We start from the raw sequence: 23,955 nt of genomic DNA, 5'->3' as shown, positions 1-23,955 counted from the left end.
CAAGCAGAAGCAGTTTATTGCATTGCAAGTACCTGTTTATGCAGAAGAGATGTGATCTCTATCTCTCTGGCAAATATGGAGAGGAATGCAAATGTGTTTCCCCTGCCAGAACAGTTTGACTCTCATGTAAAGACTTCTGAAAACAAATAAAAACACCCTCACAAGTAAAATTATGCTTTGTCCTGGAAAAATAGCTGTGGATATTTGTTAGGAATTCAGCAAAGACTAGACAGGCAGCCTTTTCTTGGTGAAGATAAAGATTATCAGGATCCTTTTCTGACTACTTAAAATATAGCTGGAAAGACAGACTCACATGAGAAGTTTGAAATTGTGTTTTCTTTGTCTGCTGTCTACACCAGCTCCATTTCCCATTTCTCTGGATTTCTCACAATGCACCTATGCACTCCAACCTTATTGTTTATTTTTCTATCATTCTCTTTCTGTCTACATTTCACAGAAGTTAATTTTCTACTTTTCTCTCTCTCTCATCCCTCTGTAACAGGTAAATTTTCTTTTTCTCTCTGTGAGGTTTTCCCCCTCTTCATTTCTTCTAGTTTCCTCTTCCTTTTTTTCCCCCATTTAAAATCTATTTAAGTGGTAAAACAATGTGTTACTCTGTTGCATGCTCTCAGTAGCATTGCAAAATGGATAAAGTCCAAAGACTTTTGACACTGCTATGGATGTGCTGCTACAAGGGAGCATGAAGTGTAATGCTTGTGTGCTATAGGATGATTCTCCAGTGTCCTTTGAAATCCCTTTGATCCCCTCATGTTTGGTAAGGAAACAAGTACTCTTTAATACTGGGATTAGAGAATCACAGAATGATTTGGGTTGGAAGGGACCTCCAAAGGTTATCTAGTCACAGTATCACCAAGGTTGGAAGAGACCTCAAAGATCATCGAGTCCAACCTGTCACCACAGACCTCATGACTAGACCATGGCACCAAGTGCCACGTCCAATCCCCTCTTGAACACCTCCAGGGATGGTGACTCCACCACCTCCCTGGGCAGCCCATTCCAATGACAAATTACTCTCTCGGTGAAGAACTTTCTCCTCACCTCGAGCCTAAACTTCCCCTGGCGCAGCTTGAGACTGTGTCCCCTTGTTCTGGTGCTGGTTGCTAGAGAGAAGAGCCCAACCCCTTCCTGGCTACAACCACCTTTCAGGTAGTTGTAGAGAGCAATGAAGTCGCCAACCTCAACGTTATCTTCTCTCTGGAAGCCTTCTCTTCTCCAGGCTGAACAACCCCCAGCTTCCTCAGTCCATCCACATAGGAGAAGTGCTCTAGCCCCCCGGTCATCAGTGACTTGCAATTCCAAAAGGGATGGGTCAATAAAAGGTTTGTAAAACTGCTTCGGGTGAAATTGTTTAAAGTCTGAAGAAAATACCATAGAAAGAGCGTTGGGTTTTGGTTGTTGAGGGGTTTTTTTCAGTCGGTTGGTTGGTTTTGTTATGGTTTGTTTGTTTGTTTGATGAACTGTATCAGAAATAGTTTCAGAAAATTGCGTAGTTTTGGTGCAAAATGGCAATTCTTTGTTTTCACTGCTTGTTCAGTCTTTAGTCTCCATCTCATATGGGTTTATATTATTTCCTACCACGGGAGGCAGAAGTTGTATTTAACACATATTGCCACTGCCAGCTCTGTGCAGTGGCAGGACAGATGACAGCAAGCCTTAAAATATTTCTGCAACCCAACTGACAGAGCTGGAAATAGCTAGCATGGGGTTTTTATCTGGGGTGGCAGCATGGCATATTATCTTACCCAAAGATTTATACTTATTTTTAAATTACTTTCTCTCTGAAATGCCACCTTATTCCACTTTGTGTGTATAAATCATCTTACACACTTTGTGGTGTATAAATCATCTTATCCCTCTTTTTATGGGAAAGGCATTTCAGTTTAATTTTCTCTCCTGTAAAATAGGGATAATGGTTTTCATGAGGTCCCAGAGGTCTCATGGGGTCAACTGAACTACTATATCCTTTCTTTTGTGCTAGGAAGTATTTCCAGTTATCCCTGGAAACGTTTCTTTCTGCTCTGTGCTCTGCTGTTTCACCTCTTAGCCTCACCTGTGCAGCATTTCAGGCCACAGGCTCTTTCAGTGCCCTGAAAGGGTTGTCCTGGAGAACTGGGTACATGTATAGAGGTAGAAAGCAACAAAGATTGACTTCTTTCTCTCTTCTCCCCAAGACACTTTCTTTAGCATTCCTCTGATACATCTTATTTAGCATGTTCATACCTTTTGACTTCTTGTGTCCATTACAGCCTTCTAAAGACACTGGGAAGACTTTATACATTGTATTATGAAAAACATTACACAGCTGGTTATATTAGTAAGTTCAGAACAGATCTTGGGTTGTATGCATTATATGAAGGTCAAAGACAATACCACAGCTGGGAAAGTTTGGAGTGGGATACTTGAACTGTCTGACAGTGCCCACATCCAGTAGCTATTCTTGGATTTACAGTGTCTCTTCTTGAAAACTGTCTTTCAGGGCACAGCATCCTGACAGCCAGAAGGGTGGCTGGTTCTTTCTCTAAAGCTGACCTGATGGCACAATTGTTAGTATTAGAGGACACAATCTCAAGCTATGCCAGGGGAAGTTTAGGCTCGAGGTGAGGAGAAAGTTCTTCACACAGCCATTGGAATGTGCTGCCCAGGGAGGTGGTGGAATCACCATCCCTGGAGGTGTTCAAGAGGGGATTGGATGTGGCACTTGGTGCCATGGTTTAGTAGTCATGAGGTCTTGGTGACAGGTTGGACCTGACGATCTTTGAGGTCTCTTCCAACCTTATTGATTCTATGATTGTATATGACCAAGGGCCTTGGCTCCAGCCTCTTGGATTTAAAATGAGTCCCACACCAAAAGGGCAGAAGAGAGATATATTTTTGTTTGTTTCTTTCATTAAAAAGTGTTGCCTCAATCAAGTGTGTGTCATAAGCAGCAGGTGCAGGATGACTCTGTGGAGGTAGGAAATGCTCCTGACCTGATGCTGACAGCTTGGGCCTGATCATAGGTCGTGCAATATTTTCACAGTTTCTTAATGTGTCTTTAATAGCATTGATGAGATTCTTATTGATTTTTGAGGTGCTTTGTAATCATAGTATTTGGAAGTGTTTAAGATTTCTAAGAGGAACTAGTTTAAATATTTCTCTATCAAAATGGAATTTGCTAACAAAGGGGGTGGGGGGAGGGGGGTTAGCTGCAAGAAATGCTTCATTGAAAGACCTGGTTGGAGAAATTAAAAGAAATATTTCCATTCTTTTGGGTTTCCTGTATTTCTGCAATATAGGAGCTGTAGTTTAAGGATCATGTTCCACTCCTCCTTTCCCGCCTTTTCCACTGCCTTTTACTCCCTCCTTTCTTTTCCTGTGTCCTGATCACTTTTCTCCTTTTCACCTAATCTGACTTACCTGGGAAAAAAAAAAAAAAGAAGCTGATTGACTTCTTGACAATCATTTGGGTTTTTTTTTCCATGGTGTTCTGCCCTGCAGTCCCCTCCTGTGCAGCAGTCCCTAGCTGTTGTTCCAGGACATGTTTCTGGTGACTGCCCCAATTTTACAAAGCCAGTGACTGGTAGTAGCAGACACCAGTGCCATAATAAAGACAGACACCCTGAACAGAATCACAAAACCAAGGTTCATTGTATAAAGTTCTTTAAACACAGAAACTGTGATAGAACACACTGTACAAAACAGATTCACTGCCAAGTATTTATAGGCGACGCATTGCCCGTTCCTGCTCATACAATTAAGGTAACTGTGCTTCAATGGTCACAGCTGCATGAAGCAGCTTTCTGTTCCTACCTAGGTCAGCATAAAATAACATTGCATTCAGTGCTAGTTGAGAAACTCTGTGTTGTTTGGTGTGTGGTGGTGGTTTTTTTCCTTTCTTCCCTGACATGAAGAAATGAGAATGTGAACACAATGTGTTCTGTTTTGGAAACACAGAAGCTCCTTTTAAGTTCCATCCAGGATAGCAGGGACTCAATACATACGTTAAAATCTAAACCTTAAAGATGATCAGATTAAACTCTTCAAGCTTTGCATGAGGCATTGGATTTAGCCAGCATGGTGAAAATACCAGAGTATTTTGAGAAGAATCCCAAACTGGGGCTGTTGTCCTAACTGGCCTTCATAAAAAATATGGCCAGCTTTAGCTCTTCCTCCACATCAGCTGGGAAAACCTGCTGGGTTTTAAGCACATTCTAGGACTCTCTAACCAGTTGCTCAAATGTTGTTGTTTTTCTTCCAGCTGCACTCTAAGGCACTTCAGTGTTGTGCCATTCTGTCACTCCTTGGTATTATCCCACTGAAAGAAATTCTGTTCTTTCCCTTTCCCTCCACAAAAACACTTCAGTGCTTCAGAAGTAAAAGCAATGTCACTCTCAGTGTCTTCTGGATTTCTGCACTGCTCAGAAATTCTTTATTTCTCAACAATTTTACATTTAGTATTTTTATGTCTTTATAAATCCCACTAGACTATGGAACTCACCTTGCTAACACAACAGAAACTTTACTGCATTGCATTTATACGTAAGTTGATGTTATAACAACCTTTGCAATGGTTGCACCAAGAAGTCTCTCCCCAGTTTTCCATCTTTACGTTTCTGCTTTATGGTATTCACTCATGTGACCATAGGAAGGACAGCATGTAAAGCAAAAGCAGCATTGATAAAGTATCAATAACCTCAATGCAGCCAGAGCATCCTGGAAAATCATATCTGGTAACTCTTCCTTCTTTTCTAATGTGTTTTGCCAAAGGATCCTGGCAGGGTTGGCCAATGTTTGCTAACACTCTTCTCCTCCAACAAGCTAAATTAGCTGTAATTCCTAGTTTAGCAAAGCACAACAGGAGCTTGAGACATTCACAGAAGGTAGCAGTATGGCCAAAAATTAATTCCAAGTTTTCCACTCCCTGCTGCTCTCATTCATGGATCCTATCCTGAGCTTTGACTTCTCTTCCATGCCTGCCTTTTTAAAAAGCAGAAAGCACTTTTAATGCAGCAGTTTCCCATTTCAGGGAGTGATTCCCGTTAGATTAGCTGATGTGCTGCTTGAACAGGGAGGAAATGCAATGTGCTCGTTAAGGGGAGCACCTCATAGTCAGGTTTTTTAGGCTGTAGCTTTAGCCTTCTTTTTGTCTTGATTTAGTTTCATTTCTCCACCTGTTAGATGGAGCAGTCCTTAGTGTCCCATGTCACAGAGTGTTCATAAGCCATTTGGACATAAGGGAAATACCCTGAAATCTTAAGACAAGAGCAAATGATTAATTCATTATTAAATCCCTCATCCCATTGAATCCTGTCTTTGGGGGAGCTTTAATACAATGTCTTATTAACAGAAAAGCAATTATATTGCTGTTTTACCAGCCATGTGAATGGAACCTTGGTTTTGCTTCTTTCTTGCAGTGCGGATGGTCCTTCCTCTGAAATTATGCAGATCGATTTTGAAATTGAACACCTAGCTGACCTACCTGGGACCCAGATCATCACATGGCAAGTAGAATATCCTGGAGACACAACATCTGATCTAGGAATCTCCAAGATCTACGTAAGCCAGAAGGACCTGGTAGGAGTTCTCCCTTTGGCTATGGTAAGAGATTGTCTGACATTCCATGAGGTTTTAATACTGCTTTACAAATCCAAAGCTTAACAGACTTTTTATTTCACTGAATGATCTGCTGAAAGGGGCCAGAGAGGACAATGACACAGGAAGTTTCATCACTCTGAGAAAGTTACTACCTTTAGAAGTTTGCTTCATTTAGCTGTGAAACCTCATGACGGAAGACCACAGTCATGATCTCTTTGGCCAATATACTGACCTCTTGGAGGCAGAAGCTGAGTTCATGGCATTTGCAGTGCTCAGAACTCACTCAACTGTTGTGAGAAGTGGCATCCTTGGACACTCAGTTCACTTGTATCCCAAGTACTCTTACATGTGGTCCAGAATTTAAGAACTTCCTGAATGACATTTTTTTTGGTAGTTTTTGAATTCTGATTCCATATTCATTTGAGAGGGAGAAGAGAAATAAAAGTCATGGCATGATGTCTGAGCAATTTTTAATTACCTGAGGAGCACACAATACAGAAGGTAGCAAAGTGTGTTACATGAATGCATTCAAATGGGTTGTCTCACTGTCACTATGGAAATTACAGGGCTTCAAAAATACCTGATGCTTAACCTTGCTTTTTGCTTAAAAAAACTGTTAGATACCCCAGTTCCAAGTACAAACACAACTTTTGTGTGTTTCCTCTTCACATTCTTCATCTTTAGGGATGAAGTATTCTTCTCTAAGGTCTAGCCACAACTCATTTTTGCTCTTAGACAATCTGTTAGAAAACATTGACACATTATTTAGCACTGAAAGAAACCCAAAAGTCAATCCCAGAGCATTTAAAAAAATGTCACCTGGGTGCTTGCCTGGTGATAGTCAGTTAATTATGCCATTATTGAAGAGTGGTGCTCTCTCCACTTCCAGACTGGCAGAATTTGCTATTCTCGATATTTACCGACTTCAGCTACTCAGATGTCCTGTTTCTTTCTATCACCCAAAGCATTTCTTGTCTTTGGTAATGGCTTATGCTTTAATTACCAAGATTTATATCCCAATTGAAATTGCTCTCTCCAACTGGGATTGTGGCTGTCTGACAAATCAGAGTTGTATGGACTAGCTCCTGCTGTTGAATAGAGGGTGATCTCTGCTGGTTTGCTGGTAAGAGAAGAGGTATTCAGGTCTGTAGATGGGTCTCTTACATGCAGCCATATGAGTTCTGGAGTACTGAGGGTTAGGGCTGTGGAAATGATCTGATTTAAATAATCTGAGATGCAGGAGGGTTTATTCTCTCACTTGATAGAAAGATAAAAGATTTATTTCCTGGTGGTTCCAGTGGTTGCAGAAAACACTAAATCATTTCATACATGCCCATGATTCATGATTACTCTAGTATCAAGTGATATAGTGGCAAAAACATAGTTACAAGAAGAAAGATAGATTCTCCTGGCAGTTGCTACAAGCCAACTCACTCTTAATTTCCATTAAAAGATGAAAAATTCCCCACCATTTTCCAGAATCACTAAATTCTGTGCTCAAAGGTCATGCGAAGCCTACAAAGTTATCAATAGGTGGCATTTCACAAGGCAACAGGTGTTGGGATAATGGGTAAGAGAGAAAGCAAAGATAAATGGCAGGGGTCCTCTAATTACTGACAGACTGGGAATAGTTTTAGCCTTAGAATAGAATAGAATTAACCATGTTGGAAGAAACCTTTGAGATCATCGAGTCCAACCTATCATCACTATCTAATCAACCAAACCATGGCACCAAGCACCCCATGCAGTCTCTTCCTAAACACCTCCAGTGATGGTGACTCCACCACCTCCCTGGGCAGCCCATTCCAATGGAGGTGGTGGAGTTTTTTTCACTGGAGTGTCAGAGAAGAAACTCTGGGGTATCACAAATCTCCAAATCTTTGTTGTACTTCACACATAGGGAATGATAATTTCAAGATGTCTAACTTAAGGTGGCTTCGGGAATTCATGTCTCTCTGTGATCTTAGCAAAGCCAGTTTGCAATTTACAAATTTAATAAAACTAACTAAATTCAACTTTTCTATTTTGGAGGAAGCACAATGAAAACAGCATTACATTATTTTGTTGTTTTCTGGAGACGAGAGTTAATTATGATTAGTTGTGTTGAGCTTCTTAGCAGGACATAGAAATTCATGTTTAGAAGCAGCAAACAAATACTGATGAATATTTCATTTATAGGTTAATTTTTCAGAAGAACAATTTTCTTGCCTTAAGATTAAGGCAGAGTTTTGTTTTTCTAATAGGCTAGCATATACCACCTCTTCACTGTCTTTGTTCTCTGTAATCTTTTCTGCTGGCTAGTGTGGATTTGTAGATTTCAAAGCAGAAGTCTGGCCACTTCAGAGCTTCCTGTTTCTTTTCCTGTATTACAAAATGCTGCAGTGGAAAGATTTAGATGTATATGTTGCCATCAGGACACACTAGAAATACCTACCCTCTGCTGAAGTTATTAAGACACTTGCTGAGCTCACCTTATCTTTCTCCAGTGCATGTTTGGTTTTTTTATTATGGCATAGTATCATGCCAGCTTTTGAGACTCCTGCAGGGCCCTACACCAATAATGGGAGCCACATTAGTCACAGTAGAGTACTCAAAGATACTGATGAGCAAAGCTGTAGGATGTGTATTGTGGATATGTGGTACCATAAGGGCTGGTATTTCTGATACTTCAGTTACACTCTTCCTAACTGTAAAGTGCAACAGAACGCATCGTGGTAAGCTGTGCATGGGAGCCCAGTCAGGTCTTGTTAGCAGAATGGGAACAGCATGGGAGGAGACATTTAATTTGAGAACATTGCAAGAACCTGCAAGCACCTGTCTGGATATTTGCAATGCATGATCCTTTCCCTTAAGCCTAATGAAATACAAGCAAAGATGTTTATCCAGGGTTATAAAAAATTATTGGCCTTTTATTGTGATTGCTTTGCAGTGGCTTTTACAGCCACCTAGCAATATCTTCCCTTGTTGACAGAAACTAAAATGTCCACTAAATCCTATGAAATAGGCAGATACTTGTATGATATAATGTTCACCTACAGTTTGCACTGTAATTCGTGCATGTCTTGCATGGGCACTATTCAAAACTCTCCCTATTTCCCTGCCAGCTTTCTCACCACAAGGTTTGTTTCTCCAGGGAAGTGAAGAAGAGGGGTCTTAAGAACATGTCATTTGGTAAAGGTATTACAGACACAAATAATGCTTTATTCTGGATGGAGAATTCTGGACCAGGAGTGCCAGAGATTATTTCATGGTAATGACTGGTAGTGTGGCACTTGGAAAATAACCCCACAAGTAAATGAAGAAAAATGAAGAAGCAAACACCTTCAGTGATGTTCTTTATGGTCAGCTAACAAACATAGTAATTGTCTTTAAACATCATTCTCATGACATTCACCTTTGAGAGAGAAACCTAGCACCTCTTAATACCTTTGCAATATGACATAAAAAAGCTATATGGTCCATTTGTTCATTAACTGGCTTGAACATGCTAAACTGCTGAGGGATTTTTGTTTTGAGGGTCTGCAATGTAGTGTGACAGCCAGTGAGAATAATGTGCCTGAATCTTCTAGAACATGACATTATTTTTTATTGGTATCCTAAAGAATCAGCTTCCAGGTCCTGTCTGACTCCTTTTTGGTGTTTCTTCCCTGTTTTATCTTGCTCTCATTTTGTTAGGTGATGAATGGTCCAGGTTTAATCACTCAAATTGTGCATTTGCTGATATTGATTATTGTTGCTTTTTAAACGTTCTGTCAGCTCTTTCATAATTGTGGCTTTCACCTTTTGTTGAACTTTAATGATTAGGTGAGGCTGAGAGACAGACGAGCTCTGTAGCCATCTGTGTACATACAAGATAATCCCTACTGAGGAAGGCAGAGGGCAGGTATCACATGCTGCTAAATGAATAAGTTGAAATCTGTTCTGTAAATAATCATATCAGAAATGATGAATAATAAAATACCTGGGCTGGTTCTTAACTGAACCTGTAAATCACTTATGCCCTGTTCTATCAGTGCCTTCCCTTTGTTTAATAATCTGGTAGGGAATAAGAGCAGAAATCCTGTTTTAATAAATCCCCCCTGGGGAGAGGTTGTTCCCAGGGTTGACAAATCCATTATCAGAGTTAACCTTACTTTCTCCTAGAGTGCAGAAAGAAATATTTGCAGAATGCTCCAGGTACCTTCTATAAAGGTTGCAAGCTCCTGACCTTCAACTTTTGACAAATAATTGTCCACATACATGTTTTAAACTTTCAGATAAGCAAGTTACTATTGCAGTCTGCCTGGCTCACACAGATGTCATTGCCCTGATACTCAAAGAATTATTAGGCTTAAAGGTACATATGTGGACCAGGTGTTTCAGATGATGGGAGGACATATGAAGCTGATGAGGAAGCCAGGTGGCTAGATGATGAGCACCCTTGTGCATAACAACTCTGTGAATTTAGATTGCTTTCTCGTGCAATTCCCCAGCCATTACAGATGAACTGATCTTAATGGCAGCTATAAAAGACAATTTTGTATGACCTGTGCAACTGGGAAACAGCAGAAAAGCTTTACCTTCCAGAGGAAGCAAAGTCAAGGTAACAGCGTCTGAGTGGCCCTGGATTACCTCACATCAATCACGATATTAATATTTTGAAGTTGATAATTCAGCTTTCTTGATGCTCAGAGAATCTCAAATTTGCTGGCTGGCAGGCAGGACAACTTGCCTGGCACCAGGGCTGAATTAGCAGGTTTCACCTTTGCAGGGACTAGCAGAACAGGATCCTTTCAGTCTTCATCAAACTCAGCTCTGGTCTGGACTTGATGAGTTTTATGCCCACATGGCTGTGGAGTGCCTGTCTTTCCTTCTTATTGAATGCAACAGACAGCCCTTAGGTATATTTATAATCTAGTCAGCATCAACCTAAAAATAACCTTATTATTAGAGAACTGAAATGGACAGCATGAAAAGATGGGATTTGAAACTTAATTAATGGTACAGTGGTGAGGTTGCAGTCTGCTTGGCAGAGACAAGAGCTCCAAAGACAACCTTCCTTCTCTCCCAGCTGGCAAAGGTGAATGGTGAACAGTGCATTACAGGCTTGCATTACCAGCTGAGCCTCCATTATCACTCTGATTTGGCCCATTATTTATTATCCTCAAGCAGTGCAACACTGGCCTCCAAGACAGTCAAGTGAGGTGTGAGGCAGAGAGAGATTAAATCAAATGTAGAAAAAAAACCTATGAGAAGAGAATCCTGGTTTGTCACAGACTTAAACAAGGTCAGTGACCAAAGCCCAGCTCATTATTTTGCAACAAACAGGTTGTTGTGAAGGCAAGGAATTACTCCTTCTCACCTGACCTTACAGAGGAGTCCCAGCTTGGTGAGCTGTCCCTGCTCTCAGAATCACACAGCTCAGCTCTTGCAGAGGACAGCTGCTTCAGTAGAGATCAAACTGACCTATTTTTAAGCTGCAAATGAAGGTGGTTTAAACAAATTTGGGTTGGCTGTTAGGAGGAAAGCTCATGGTATCCTTCATCTTAGGTGGCTTACAAGGTTAGTAACCTCCAGGAAAGGGTCACTGGTAGGGCTGGAGCGAAATAACCTTGTAAAATAGCACAAGCATTTTTTGCAGCATTTGTGTCACCACAGCTGCTATTGTCTGAAACACAAATGGAATTTTTTCACAAGGTCAGGCTAGTAAACTGGTTGTAAAAGGGTAAATGCCTTTATTTGTGGAACAGAAATATTTTATACTGAATAGCTATTAGAAATTTCATATTTAAGGGGAAATTTTGTTAAGAGGTACATTTATTGAAGCAACTCTGACTGCAAACCCATTCTCCCCTCGCAGATGAACGTGCTCTTGTCCTCAGACCCATTAAAGACATTTTGGCTTATGAGAAGTTGCATTTATGGCAGTCATATTAAATAAATTGTATCCAAAACCTGAACACCAGTTTAACATTATACCTTTTAGATAATTTATTATTTCAACTTGCTCCTGATGTTCTTCATAAAACTTTAATGAAAACGTTGACAGGAAGGAAGCACTTCCACATACCTTCAGCATAAGAAGCTGGATAAATAGACCAAATAAATAAATGAAATCAGTTGCTGCAGCAAATAGGCTATTTATTATATAGGAAGCTTTTCTGTGTTGAAATTATTTCTGATAATTACAGGAATCAGCTGTCATGGCAGTGCCAGTCACTGGTGGCTTTTAGAAATGCTTAGGGTATTAATGCCCTTATAAATATATGTATCTGATACATTTAATTTTTAGCTAGTGCTGTTTGTGCTCTGTTAGAGACTGGGTACATGGCTCAGACATAACTACCAGAGTGCTCAATGCTGCACAAATGCTTATTTAATTACAGCCTTACTCTGAAGAATTTAGTAGCCAAACAGACACTAATGATAAAAACATAAGGAAAATGTATGTCCCTTCCTACAGAAAAGGGATGGGGATGGGCAGCATGTTGAAATTCCTCCTGAAATCAGCCATGCTGCCTGCTGCTAGCCCAAGGTTTCAGCTTGGCTTTTCTTCCCTCTTGCAGAAGATGTGACAAGTGGATGATCATGGTCTCTGGAGCACAGACCTAGTTGTGCAAGTGATGTCAGTGTTGGAGCTTATGGTCTATCTGCAGCTCTTAAGATTGCATGGTTGTCCCTGCCTCTTCCTTAGGCCCTGTCTTCTGCTCAGGTGCTTTGCCCCTCCTCAGGTTAGCAGGGTGCTGCTGTTTTCTTTCAGGAGCTGCTGAGCAATACAGTGGGGGTCCGTGCTGAGGTAGTGGAGTAGGATATTGGAGTCCTGTCTCTACTAAGCTGACTATTAGGATGCTTTTGGATGAAAGTTAAGATTTTCCATGAGAGAACTGAAATGTGAGTCTCCATCCCTATGTATGATATAGATGAACAAATTGATTACAGCAAGGATCTGCTTTTGGCTGTGAGTGGCCTGGGTTCTGCCTGGCATCTGAGAAGTGGAGGATCACGTGGACCAGAATCTACTGCCCTACTCAGCTTCAATGAGTAAATGTTTCTAAACACTTCCACTGAAAGCCAGCATTATGAGAAAGAAAAAGATGTCTAGAGAGTAGTTGAAAGCTTTTACCTTCCTAAGTCATACCTTTTTAATGGCAATTACAGCATTCAACAAGTTTTCAAATATTTAATTAAAATGTTACACATTTCTGAAGAGGGAATTTTAAAAGCAAAATTATTAGTGAATTACAGATAAAATCTACTCATGGGAATAAGGAGAAATTCTTGAGTCACTGTGATATCAAAAGCAGCCATTTTATTTTCATAAGTATATCCTATTAGTTCCTAAAATTAGGTAGGTCAAGGCCCTATTCTTTCATATCATAAACCAGACTTTCCATTCTTCCAGTAACCTCTTTTGGCACCTGCCAGTTCTGATTTTGATTCATCTTTCTTGAAAGTAGATATCCCAAGTTGACTACAGGAGCCAACTAATGTCACTCACCATTGTTGTTGAAGTGCTTATGCCCTGGAAACATTTTGGGGTTTTCTCCCTCTCAGATGGTACATGCATGGGTTTGGTTCTGGTTGTCAGGGGGTGTTGGTTAGTTGGGGATTGTTTTGTTCAGTGGCATACATTCATCCTGTGACTGAATAGTATATCTGGAAATTTCTTTTCCTCTGTTGTTTGAGGCTGAAGTCCTCTTACCCAATGGCCAAAATTCTTGCTGTCACTCCCCACTATTAGAGATTGCACTGCATGTGACTGCATTCCATCCCATTTCTTTTTCCCTGAATCTTTGGGTTTTTTTCTGATGCTTCTTATTTAATAGTTCAAACTTCTGTATTGACAGTGCCTCCCAAACTGACACTATTAGCAAATTTTGATAGTAGTGTGTTTCATCTTCTTTCAGTGTCATTATTGACAGCAATTCAAAACCCAGTCTTTCCCTAGCCTAATTCTGGAATGTTGTTGTATCAGTTCAGAGGAACAGGTTGTCTTACTAACTGCCAGTCTCACAGCTTTGCCTGGATCCAAAAGCCAACCCTTTGGATTGGTTCTCTCTGGTTGAGGCAACTTCAGCTGGAAGGACTTTGTATTCAAAAGCACATTAATCAGTCTCTATGCAGTGCATGAAGTTTGCAATGCATAAATGCATGAGTCAGATTAGATTCTGTTTCACATTCTAATAACTGTAATGAGCCTGTACAGCTAATGGAAGAAAATGTTTCATCCAGTAAACACATAATAATCTGATATGCTTCAGAAACTAATTGAATCACAGATATCTGAGGCTACAAGACATTTTCCTACTCGTAGATGTCAATTATTTAAGCTTTTTCAGAGCGTGTGATATTGGCACCTGTCTGTACCCAGACGATCGACCAGGCAGCTGAGCAGGCCAATTGAGTGTGATAGTTCTGGTGTTCCTGTGTGACTTGCTCAAGAAGTGAATATACTCAGTTGCAAGAGGGCTGATGTATAGAGTTCCTTTTCCAGTTAGAATTGCCTGCTAAAGTGGTTTGGTCTTCAGCTTCCTATAATTGTCACTGTTATGCTAAACATTGGCTTTGCTCTAGCAGCTGCCTATTGTCTAACTGCTAACGAATGTGTGAGTCACTAGCACACAGCATTTTGGTTTATGTACAGACAATGAAATAAGAAGACAAGCACTTGGCAGTCAGAGATGCCTTATCTCCAGAACCCAACAAATGCCATAGCCTTTGATTTTTATTTTTTTTTCCCCTCCAGAATCAAGGACAACCCTGAGGTTCTTTACATTTGTTGAAATAACAAGCAGTAGCTCTTTCTCTTCACTGTTACATGTTTTGTTGACCTGTGGAACACGCAATGAAACACTAACTGTGTTCATTGAAACATCAATGCAGATGTTTTGCTACTTAAATTGCCAAGCAGTGAAAAACATCAAGCAGGTCTTCCAGTTTAATCCAATTCTTTTTCTGCCAGAGATTGCTACAGGCCCGTGGGAAAAAAAGATCTTGATGATGATGATGTTGAAGACAAGAGGCTAGAAATCTTGTTTTTGTTTCTGGAGCTGCAGTTGCTAGCTGACTAACACTGTAATCACTCGTAATAATAGAAAGCAACAGTCACCCAGTTTTTCTGAGTGGGGAATGAATAATGAGGGCTTGGACTGGCTGCTGGCAAAGCTGCTGACAACCACCCAATTTGATGTGGAGCATCAAAAAATGGGTTCCCTAGAGAAAGGGGAACACAAGGATATTTTTTCTTAAGTATTAAAGCCTAAGAAAAATGGCTGTGCATAACAGCTGCTGCTCTTTCTCAAGTGCGAGTTCTGTGTATTTTTCTTGATTAGATGCATGTAGTTGAACTGCTTTGAAACAAGCCCAATCCTTTATCCCTGACAGTCTTCCTGTGTAGCTCTGAAGCTTCGGGATGCTATGAAATGCAGAAGGACCAGGAAAAGATGGCAGATTGGAATTTAGAGCAAGTTTCCCTTAGATTTTGTCTCTTCTTCAATAGACACAACACTTAGAACTCGTAGCCAGTTTTCACACTGTTATAAAGCCATTGGCATTGAAAATGCTATGAGTTTAAAAAAAAAGAAAAACTAAAATGGAAATAATGTGGTGGTGAGTTGAGTTTTCAGAATGAAACACTTAAAAATATTTGATGGTTTCATAACTTGTGTGCAGCCCAGTTGCAGCCAGCTGAAAGGGACCTGGTTATGGTAGGCAAATGCTCTTAATGATTTTAAAGTCAGGATGTCTTATTCGGTCTCACACTGACTGAATAGTGAAGACATTGCATTATTTTGTTGTTGTTGTTGTTGAAAACCCCACAGGGATGGTGCTTGCTTACTTTTATTGAAGTACAGTCAGATTGGGTTTATAGAAAACAGATTACTGCCTTCTGTTCTTCTTTTGTTTCACATCAGGTTTCACTCGCAGGATTTTACAGCCCAACAATGCTCCCATACAGCAGAGTGGCAAATATAGCAAAACTCTCTTTAATTCTGGCTGCTGGATTGTTTCCACTGAAATACAAATGATCACAGAGAGATTTCTTATATGCTCAGATTTTCATAATCTGGTCACATTGGGATGCAGTTTAGAGTGATTCAAGAACGTTCCTTCAAGTCTTCAAGTATATATTCAAGTGTCATGTGTCCCCTCCCTCTTTTTAATCAGAGAATCTTTCTAAGGAGTTGTTGGAATCACAAAGCTGCAGAGATTGAAGAGGGCTGTAGCCATTAGCTACTCCAGTGCCCTGCTCAAAGATCCAGTTGCTCAGGGCTGTGCCCACTTAATCTTGAACACCTCCAAAGATGGAGATCCCACAGTCTGTCTGGGAAAACCCTTTTGGGATTTGATCATCCTCATGGCAATTTGGTTTTCCATGTATCTATATAGGTTTTTCCATGTTCTAATGTGTCCTTTGAATCTCATCATATTGCCATGTAAACCTGAAAACAGTCTGGCTTCGTTTTCTCTCTGTCCTCTGATGAGGTAAGTGTAGAAAGCAATAAGGTCTCCCATTTTCCTTCTCAAGGCTGAAGATACCCAGCTCTCTCTGCATCTCTGTGTATACCATGTGCCCAGCCATACCCTCGATCAGCTTGGTGGCCCTGCACTGGCCTTGCTCCAGTGCATCAATATCCTTGGCTTGAGGTACAGCCTCTGCTGGCTTCCCACCTCTTAATTGACATGATTATGTGAAGATTTTTTCCCTTTTGGCATAATGAGAGGGATGTTGCCTTAATTGGTTCCCTTCAGATTAGTGATCTGGATAAAACATAGCTGAAAAAGAAGCAGCAAATTTCTCAGTGCTGAAACCGATCCTTCACCACTGTGCTGCTGCTTGAGCAGAGCAAACAAGTATCACTTTTTTCAGCCTCTTGACATTTTTAGATGTCAAGATTTTGAGGTACCATTTAGGGGTCAGGGGCATCCTTTTCTTTATTTTTCCCCCCCTTTTTTTTTTTTCTTTTTAATTTTGAGGATTAAAGCTTTGAAATTATTTATTTACCAGCCATGAAAATCTCCCCAAAATGGATTTTAACAAGTGTGTAATTGGATAATTTGACAACTGGCAAGCTGAAGCCCCAGAGACCAGGAATTACACTTCACTACAGAATAGTCATTCTTCGTGTAGAATTAATTAGATTTCCTCTAGATTACAAGTAGTAAGAAGAGTAGTCAATTAAGAGAATTATTCTCTGACTTTGCCATCCTTTTAATTGCCAGCCAGTGGTATTAAGAATTCTTTTTTTCTACCTGAGATGTCCTCAGAGGCAGGATGCCAGAAAGAGGATGAGGGACGGTGGATTAAATGCTTGCCCAAGATTCAGAAAAAAAATGACAACCAGCTTTGTGTGCAACTTTGACTCACCTTCTGAGGGAGTGATTATCCATTGGGCCTGAAAGCTGCTGGGTTCGCAGGAGGCAGTGAGCCGAACAAGGACAGGTTCCTGAGCAATTGGGGGTGATGTTTTTCAGTGGCAGAGCTGGGCTGAAGACCTGAGCTTGGCTAAAAATAACCATTTGGGTTTTGTGTTGGGTCATTCTGAAGCCAGCTCAGTTCCACAGTTTGCTTCATCAGCTGCCCATGCAAAAGGAGCAGTGGCACAGTCAGAGGAGCAGTGGGGGAAAAAAAAAAAAAAAAGTGGAGGTAGAAGCCATTTCAGGCAGCATGGCTCCTAAGATGACAGCTTCAAGAAAGAATATTTGCAACAGCTTAAAAGAGCTGGAGGAAAGCTTAAACCTTTGACATACATGGACGAGGCACGGACAGCTGAACACTGTGGAAAAGCTCCTTGCTCTGGCCAGTCCTCTCCAAGAGCAGGGATTGGGGCACACAGCAATGGAGGTGTCACTTTGGTGGTCATTTTCTTAGTTTTGTTTTCCATTGCCTTGGGGCTGTGCAGAAAGAATTTGGCAAACTGTTTTTACATGCAGGATGTTTCTGAACCCAAAAACTGAAGCCTAAGGAGACCTTCAGTCTTGTATCTTCTCTTTCTCCTTTCTTTCACACAGGATGTTGGAAGTGGCTTTCTCTGTGGGATAGCAAACTGCAAAGGAGAGGTGCAGGAGGGAAATAATTTTGTCTAGATAGGCAGATAAAGAGCAGACAACTGTAATTCAGATGGATATGTGAATCATACATTGTACCTCCTGAGGGTTTTTCTGGTATGAGGCACCTTACACTGTGCCTGGAGAAATGTTTAGTCTGAGCCTCTGCAGGGGTATATTTTCAGGTGCTACTAAATGTTGTCAGGAGGAGCAATATAAACACGTGGCTTCCATGAGTGGTCCTGTTCACCTTGGAAGAAGGACAGTAGGCACTTGCCTAAAGGTAAATGACAGGGACCCAAATCACCCAGAATTAAGATCTCAGGACTTCATGCTTAGTGAATGCAGAGAAAATAAATTTGTAAGAAAATGTTTGCTTCATTTTTGTTGTGACCTTCAAAGAAGAGACGAGGGGAAAAATAAAAGTGGAAATCTGTGTAACTGAGATTTCAGAGTGCCTATAGTTTTATAATCACTGATGTCATTTCTAATTGTGAGGAGAATGGAGAAAAACAACATCAAAATGTGAAAAGTGCTCATTTGGAAAAACTTGACATTTAAAGAGACTGAATTGTAGGCTTATATGAAATGTAAATGTGAAATAAAAAAACCCCACCACCTAAAAATCTGGTTCTTTTTCATACCACTTACTAGTAGCTCTATCATAAAATAACAGAATCACTACCCTGCAGTGGGATTCTGCAAAAATTACTACCCTGGAGATACAGTGGTTACAGTTCAAAGTGTGTTTTTTTCTGCAATGCTGAACTTCTATTTCCTCAACTCTGCCGCTCCCGAGTGAAAGTGTTTAAACCACGCAATACCTTACACGAAAATTAGTTCTGACAATTTGAGAATAGATTGCAGGACTTTCAAATGTTCAAGCCAGCACAGAAAAACCAAACACACACACCACCCAGCAACCAAAGCAATGATTGTTTAAATATCTAGAAAAGGAATGCTGCTTCATAAAGAACAGCAATACACTACAGTGATGTCTTTGCATTGTCATTCATACTTCAAAAATAATCTCAGATTTTGCTTGTAATATTTGTGAGGCAAATTATCTTAGAATTTAAAAAGAATTCTGCTTCAGTAGAAGAAAGTTGGGTTGTTTTCACACATGTATTTTTCCCTTTGATCTTCAAAAAAAAAAAAGATGTCAGAAAGTGGAGTTAAGTTTGTTTGTCGTAACTGGGTACATTCTAATGTATGTATATAGCCCCCTTTGCTGATTTGGTGATAACAGGAACTGCTAAAAAAAAAACAACCAGGCAAAAAGCTTAGACATGAGGGGAAAAACAAAGCATTTCAGCATTTAAAACAGAGAAGGGAAAAAAAAAACCTGAACATATGTAAAAATATGTAAAAACATACATCTAATTTTGTCGTAAACCCAAGGAAAGAATAGATCTGTACTGCAACTCGCATCCAAGAAAACCAAAGCTCTCCTACTTTGGGGACTTGGTTGAGCAGATGCAGTAAAAGCTCGTGTCAAATTTTGTCATCAAGGGATGTGTTTTGTTCTGTGGTCTGATAAATGATTTATTAATCTCTTATTGCAAAAAACTTACATTAAAAAGAAAACCAACACTTGATTTCCTGAAGCAGTTCTCAGCTTTCTTTCTGTCTCATCCCCAGACTATGTTCCCTTGGCTTCTATAGAATGAGTGCAAGGAGAAGGAAAAAATACAGTTCTAGTTGTCTGTACTTCTAGTGTACTTTTTCCATATTAAACTGGGGAAATGTATGTGAAGAATAATAAAATGTGTTGTTGATATTTAGCCAGAATACAGATGGACTGTTCTATGAGCTTGAAGATGTTTCCTTTCATTGCTTCTGTTTTCCTTTCCTCATGTCTCTGCAGCGTAACTAAACTGTGTGCCTTCTGAGGCAGAGACTGCTTTAAATACATTCTGTATGTATAGTGTCCAGAACAGCATGGCCCTGCTTTCAGTTGTATACTCTGGGTTACAATACAGTGCTGGGAATAATAAATGAGCAAGCTCAAGCAGTGGAGTTTGCCTGCTCAGTTTTTGCAAGGGGGCTTGAAGAAGTAAATTAGGACACTTTAATTACGAGCCCTGGTGAATAGAACATATTGCCAGGATTTTGAGCAATAAAGTTATACGGGAAGCAAAAAAAAAACCAACCCAAACCAAAACCTTCAGTCTGTTAAAATAGGTTCAGGTTTTTTTCATTGTCTGCTGTGAAAATGTGGCAACATCCAGTCTGGCAAATTTTTTTTTGTTTGCTTTAGAAAAATCCATGTACTCAGATCGCCCTTATGCTGGTCTGTATCATCTGCTTGTACCTGCACTACTAAAGGAAAGCATAACAGGATTAGCCATCAGGCAGGAATGTTACCTTTTTCATTTTAGGAGGAAGATCTGCCAAATTATCCTGGGTTTGTGACATTTCTATTTAAAAGTACAGCAAGATGCAGAAAGAGAAAGGATTTCTAGCTGGAAGAAGTGGCTGTTTTTCCAGGATGAGCTCAGGCAAATTACCAGAGGTAGAAGAAAACTAGTTCTGCAGTGCAGCCTGAGATGTCAATTTCTGGCATCCTGGCACCTGAGAATGAGATTGATCCTCATAAAAACTGAGGTTTTGTCAATGTTTGGGACTGTAAATCATAAAGAACTACACTAATAACAGGAAAGACTGGGAAAACTCTACACCATCCCTGGTAATCTAGATGTGGCTCTCAGTGATATGGTTTAGTGGTGAACCTGATAGAGTAGGGCTAATGGTTGGACCCAATGATGTATTTTGCAACCTGAATGATTCTATGATTCTGTGGAGAAACTCAGATAATTCTAGAGTAAGAGATTGAACTAAAATAATTTTAATTGCATTTGCCATTTATCATGGGCACTAAGGTTTCTATCTGGAGCTCTATCACCTTTCCCTGTCCTGTTATAAGCAGAATTTGAATAAAACAGAAGCCAACATTCTTCCAGAGACCTTGAGAGCTGACCTGATTTCATCACTGTAGTAAATTCCCTCTGGGCACTGTGCAACCTGATAGCCAGGCTTTTGTCTATTTTCGTATTGCCAGCAAATCACCCCTTCACATGACTGCTGCACAGAATGGTCCTGCATGCCCACATAAACAGCTGGGCAGTTATCACCTCTGGAGCATCTGGCTGGCCAAGAAGTGCCCTTGCTGCTTTATCAGCTGGGATTGATCCAGTACTGTCAAGAACAAGATCTCCCACCTTGCCATCTCTGGTGTACAGCAGGTGGTGGAGCTCAGATCATGTGTTCAGATCATGTGCTCGTTTTCTATTTATGTTCTTTTGGGATTTACAGGATTTTTGTTACCTTCTGAAGTGTTCATTGAGGAGACACTTTAACCATTGATGAGTTTTTTGATTCTTTTACCCAATAAGGACTCTTGAGCAGGTCTTAATTGTAAGAGTTTCTGCTGATGATGTCTGAAAGCAGTTAGTAAAGAGGAATCTTCCAAAAAGACACTTTAACCAAACTATTAGTAAACCAGTAGCATGTGGTGGTAGGATGTCTGTAGATAAAGGGAGTATTTCATAGAATCATAGAATCAATAAGGTTGGAAAATACCTCAAAGATCATCAAGTCCAACCTGTCACCCAAGACCTCATGACTACTAGACCATGGCACCAAGTGCCATGTCCAATCCTCTCTTGAACACCTGCAGGGATGGTGACTCCATCACCTCCCTGGGCAACCCATTCCAATGGCCTAACAACTCTCCCTGTGGAGAACTTTCTCCTCACCTCGAGCCTAAACTTCCCCTGGCACAGCTTGTGACTGTGTCTTCTTGTTCTGCCACTGGTTGCCTGGGAGAAGAGAGCAACCCCCTCCTGGCTACAACCTCCCTTCAGATAGTTGTAGACAGCAATAAGGTCTCCCCTTGAGCCTCCATTTCTCCAGGCTAAACAATCCCAGCTCCCTCAGACTGTCCTCATAGGGCTTGTGCTCGAGGCCTCTCCCCAGCCTTGTTGCCCTTCTCTGGACGTATTCAAGAGTCTCAATGTCCTTCTTAAACTGAGGGGCCCAGAACTGGACACAGTACTCAAGGTGTGGCCTAACCAGTGCTGAGTACAGGGGCACAATGACTTCCCTGCTCCTGCTGGCCACACTGTTCCTGATGCAGGCCAGGATGCCATTGGCCTTCTTGGCCACCTGGGCACACTGCTGGCTCATGTTTAGGCAGCTGTCAATCAGCATCCCTAGGTCCCTTTCTGTTTGGCAGCTCTCCAGCCACTCTGACCCCAACCTGTAGCTCTGCATGGGGTTGATGTGGCCAAAGTGTAGCAACCCTGTAGATGTTTGTAGATTAACAAAGTGTAAAGGCTTCTTTTGCTGTTCCCCCAGGTGAGAAGGAGCAATGCCATTAAAAGCAGTTTGGCTCTACAAACAGCCATGGTTTCTGCTAGTAGACCTGTGCTAGGATCTTCTTGTTATTTTTCATATTGCTGAGCAGCATAACTGGCAAAAGGGTGCTGTGCAGGTCCTTCACATTCCTAATGCTGGACAGTCTTAGAGAAAGTAGTAACAAATTTATCCTTGAAAACAACAGTATTTTTATATCCAGTCACAACAATGCCCTGACATATAAAGGTCAAATTACAAGTGACATGGATTTAATAGTGTGAAAAAAGCAGTATGCTATCTGAAAAACCACCTGAAACTTTTGATTGCTACAGGTTCTAAATAGTTTAATAATGGAAGGGAAAAGCAGTGATATGGAAGCATATATCTTGATAACATTAGATGTTATAAGAGATGTTATAAGAGATAAGAGAGCACCAGCCTGGCACCTGGATGATAGCACTGGTCATCCCCCTCCCCTCCAAATCCTCACCCAGTGTGGAGGGTCCTGAGAAGTTTCACATTCCTGTTTCCTATGCAAAACTACAAAGCACTTGAAAACTCTGTCCCCATTTTGCTTGATGTAGGTAGAAAAAGCTTTTTGTGATTTTGGGGTACATCTGGACAGTAGTTAAACACAGGGTAATGCTACTCAAAACTAAGGAAGATTTTAGACCAGGACATAGTTCCATGTTTCACTTAAGGCATTTGACAAATAACTTCAAATGTCAACCTAAGAAAAACTTCTGGGGAAAACTGTTAGTCCAGTTGCCTCTAATGCAAGCACTTTACCTTGTCGCTGTATCTTTGAAGGCTGTGAAAGAAAACTGTTAATGGGTTCCAGTTGGTTTTATTTAAAGAAAGACAGGTCTTTGTGGCCAAAGAGCAGCTTTCATTGCTTCTTTCCTTGTTGGTCTGGTTCTCTGTCCACACACATACTCTCTGCCTTTTGGTTGAAACTCAGGAGAGAAAGCCAAAGTGAACATTTCACACCTTGCTTGCAGAAGCAGTTTATATTGTTGGAAAAATCCCCACCACTGAGCAAATGCAATTAGTTATGTAAGAAGAGATCCACAGGAGCTGTACTACTATGTGACTACAATTCTTTATGGCTGCACAAATTACTTGCAGCTGCCCTCTAAGCTGTTCACGAGGCTTTAGAGAAAAGGATTGATTTTCAGAATTCATTGGAAAGAAATGAAAATGAGTTTATTAGTAAGGCTGTCAGTGCAAGAGCTCTGAGCCACAGGCCCATTGACTTGTTTTTCCACATGAGCATATCTATAGGCAGACTATCAGCTTGCTTTTTCTCTTGCTTATACTTGAGTCAGAATCATTCCCATTTTATGAGTGGTTATGCAAAGAAAATAATGCCCCACTTCTGCCCTGGATATCAGTGTAGAAGAGTACAAAAAGATTATCAGAGGACCTTCAAAATACATCACAAATAATTTTCTGTTTCTAAATCGACTGCTCTGCAGAAATTCATTGGAACAGACATACCATGTTTAGCATGTTGCCTTTCTGTGCCAGCCAGCCAGAAGGATGGGCCCATCTGCAGGTACAGCTCCAGGGGTTTAATAAACAGTCTTCAAGGAATTTACCAAACCTGGGAAAGAAGGATCACCCATTCCAGCTCAGCCTGGGGCAGTCAGTCCTCTGTTACAACCACCAAAGCCTCACAGCTACTGTACTCTCAACAGATCACTGTCCTTCTTCCACTCCTTAATTTTTTTCAAGTGTGGATTTTCTGCTTTTAGCAGATGTACATGTGACTCATTTCTTTCTGCAGCGATCAAAGGCATCTGAGCTGTCTTGCTGGGAGAACAGGTTATATTAAAGGGATGGCAAATACTTGCCATTGTCACTTCACCCTCCTTATGGAAAAGTTACTTGTCATTCTAGTCTCCACTGGATAGAGTGAATTTTCTTCCTAGTAGCTGGTACAGTGCTGTGGTTTGGATTTAGTATGAGAAT

At 40.7% G+C, this 23,955-nt stretch overlaps 1 protein-coding gene across 2 annotated transcripts in view; it reads left to right on the top strand.

Annotated features, from left to right (window-relative positions):
• TMEM132D (transmembrane protein 132D) overlaps nt 1–23,955 on the top strand; it is a 283,554-nt gene that overhangs the window by 169,188 nt on the left and 90,411 nt on the right. For both annotated transcript variants that reach the window (XM_054173066.1, XM_054173067.1), the window contains exon 4: nt 5,415–5,598. In XM_054173066.1, the coding sequence (XP_054029041.1) occupies nt 5,415–5,598 (184 nt within the window). The remainder of the gene's footprint in view (nt 1–5,414; nt 5,599–23,955) is intronic.

Source organism: Dryobates pubescens, chromosome 25, assembly GCF_014839835.1.
Source record: "Dryobates pubescens isolate bDryPub1 chromosome 25, bDryPub1.pri, whole genome shotgun sequence".
In the NCBI taxonomy this organism is placed as follows: domain Eukaryota; kingdom Metazoa; phylum Chordata; class Aves; order Piciformes; family Picidae; genus Dryobates; species Dryobates pubescens.
The sequence above is the reverse complement of the archived record's forward strand: the minus strand, read 5'-3'. Positions and strand labels throughout refer to the sequence as shown.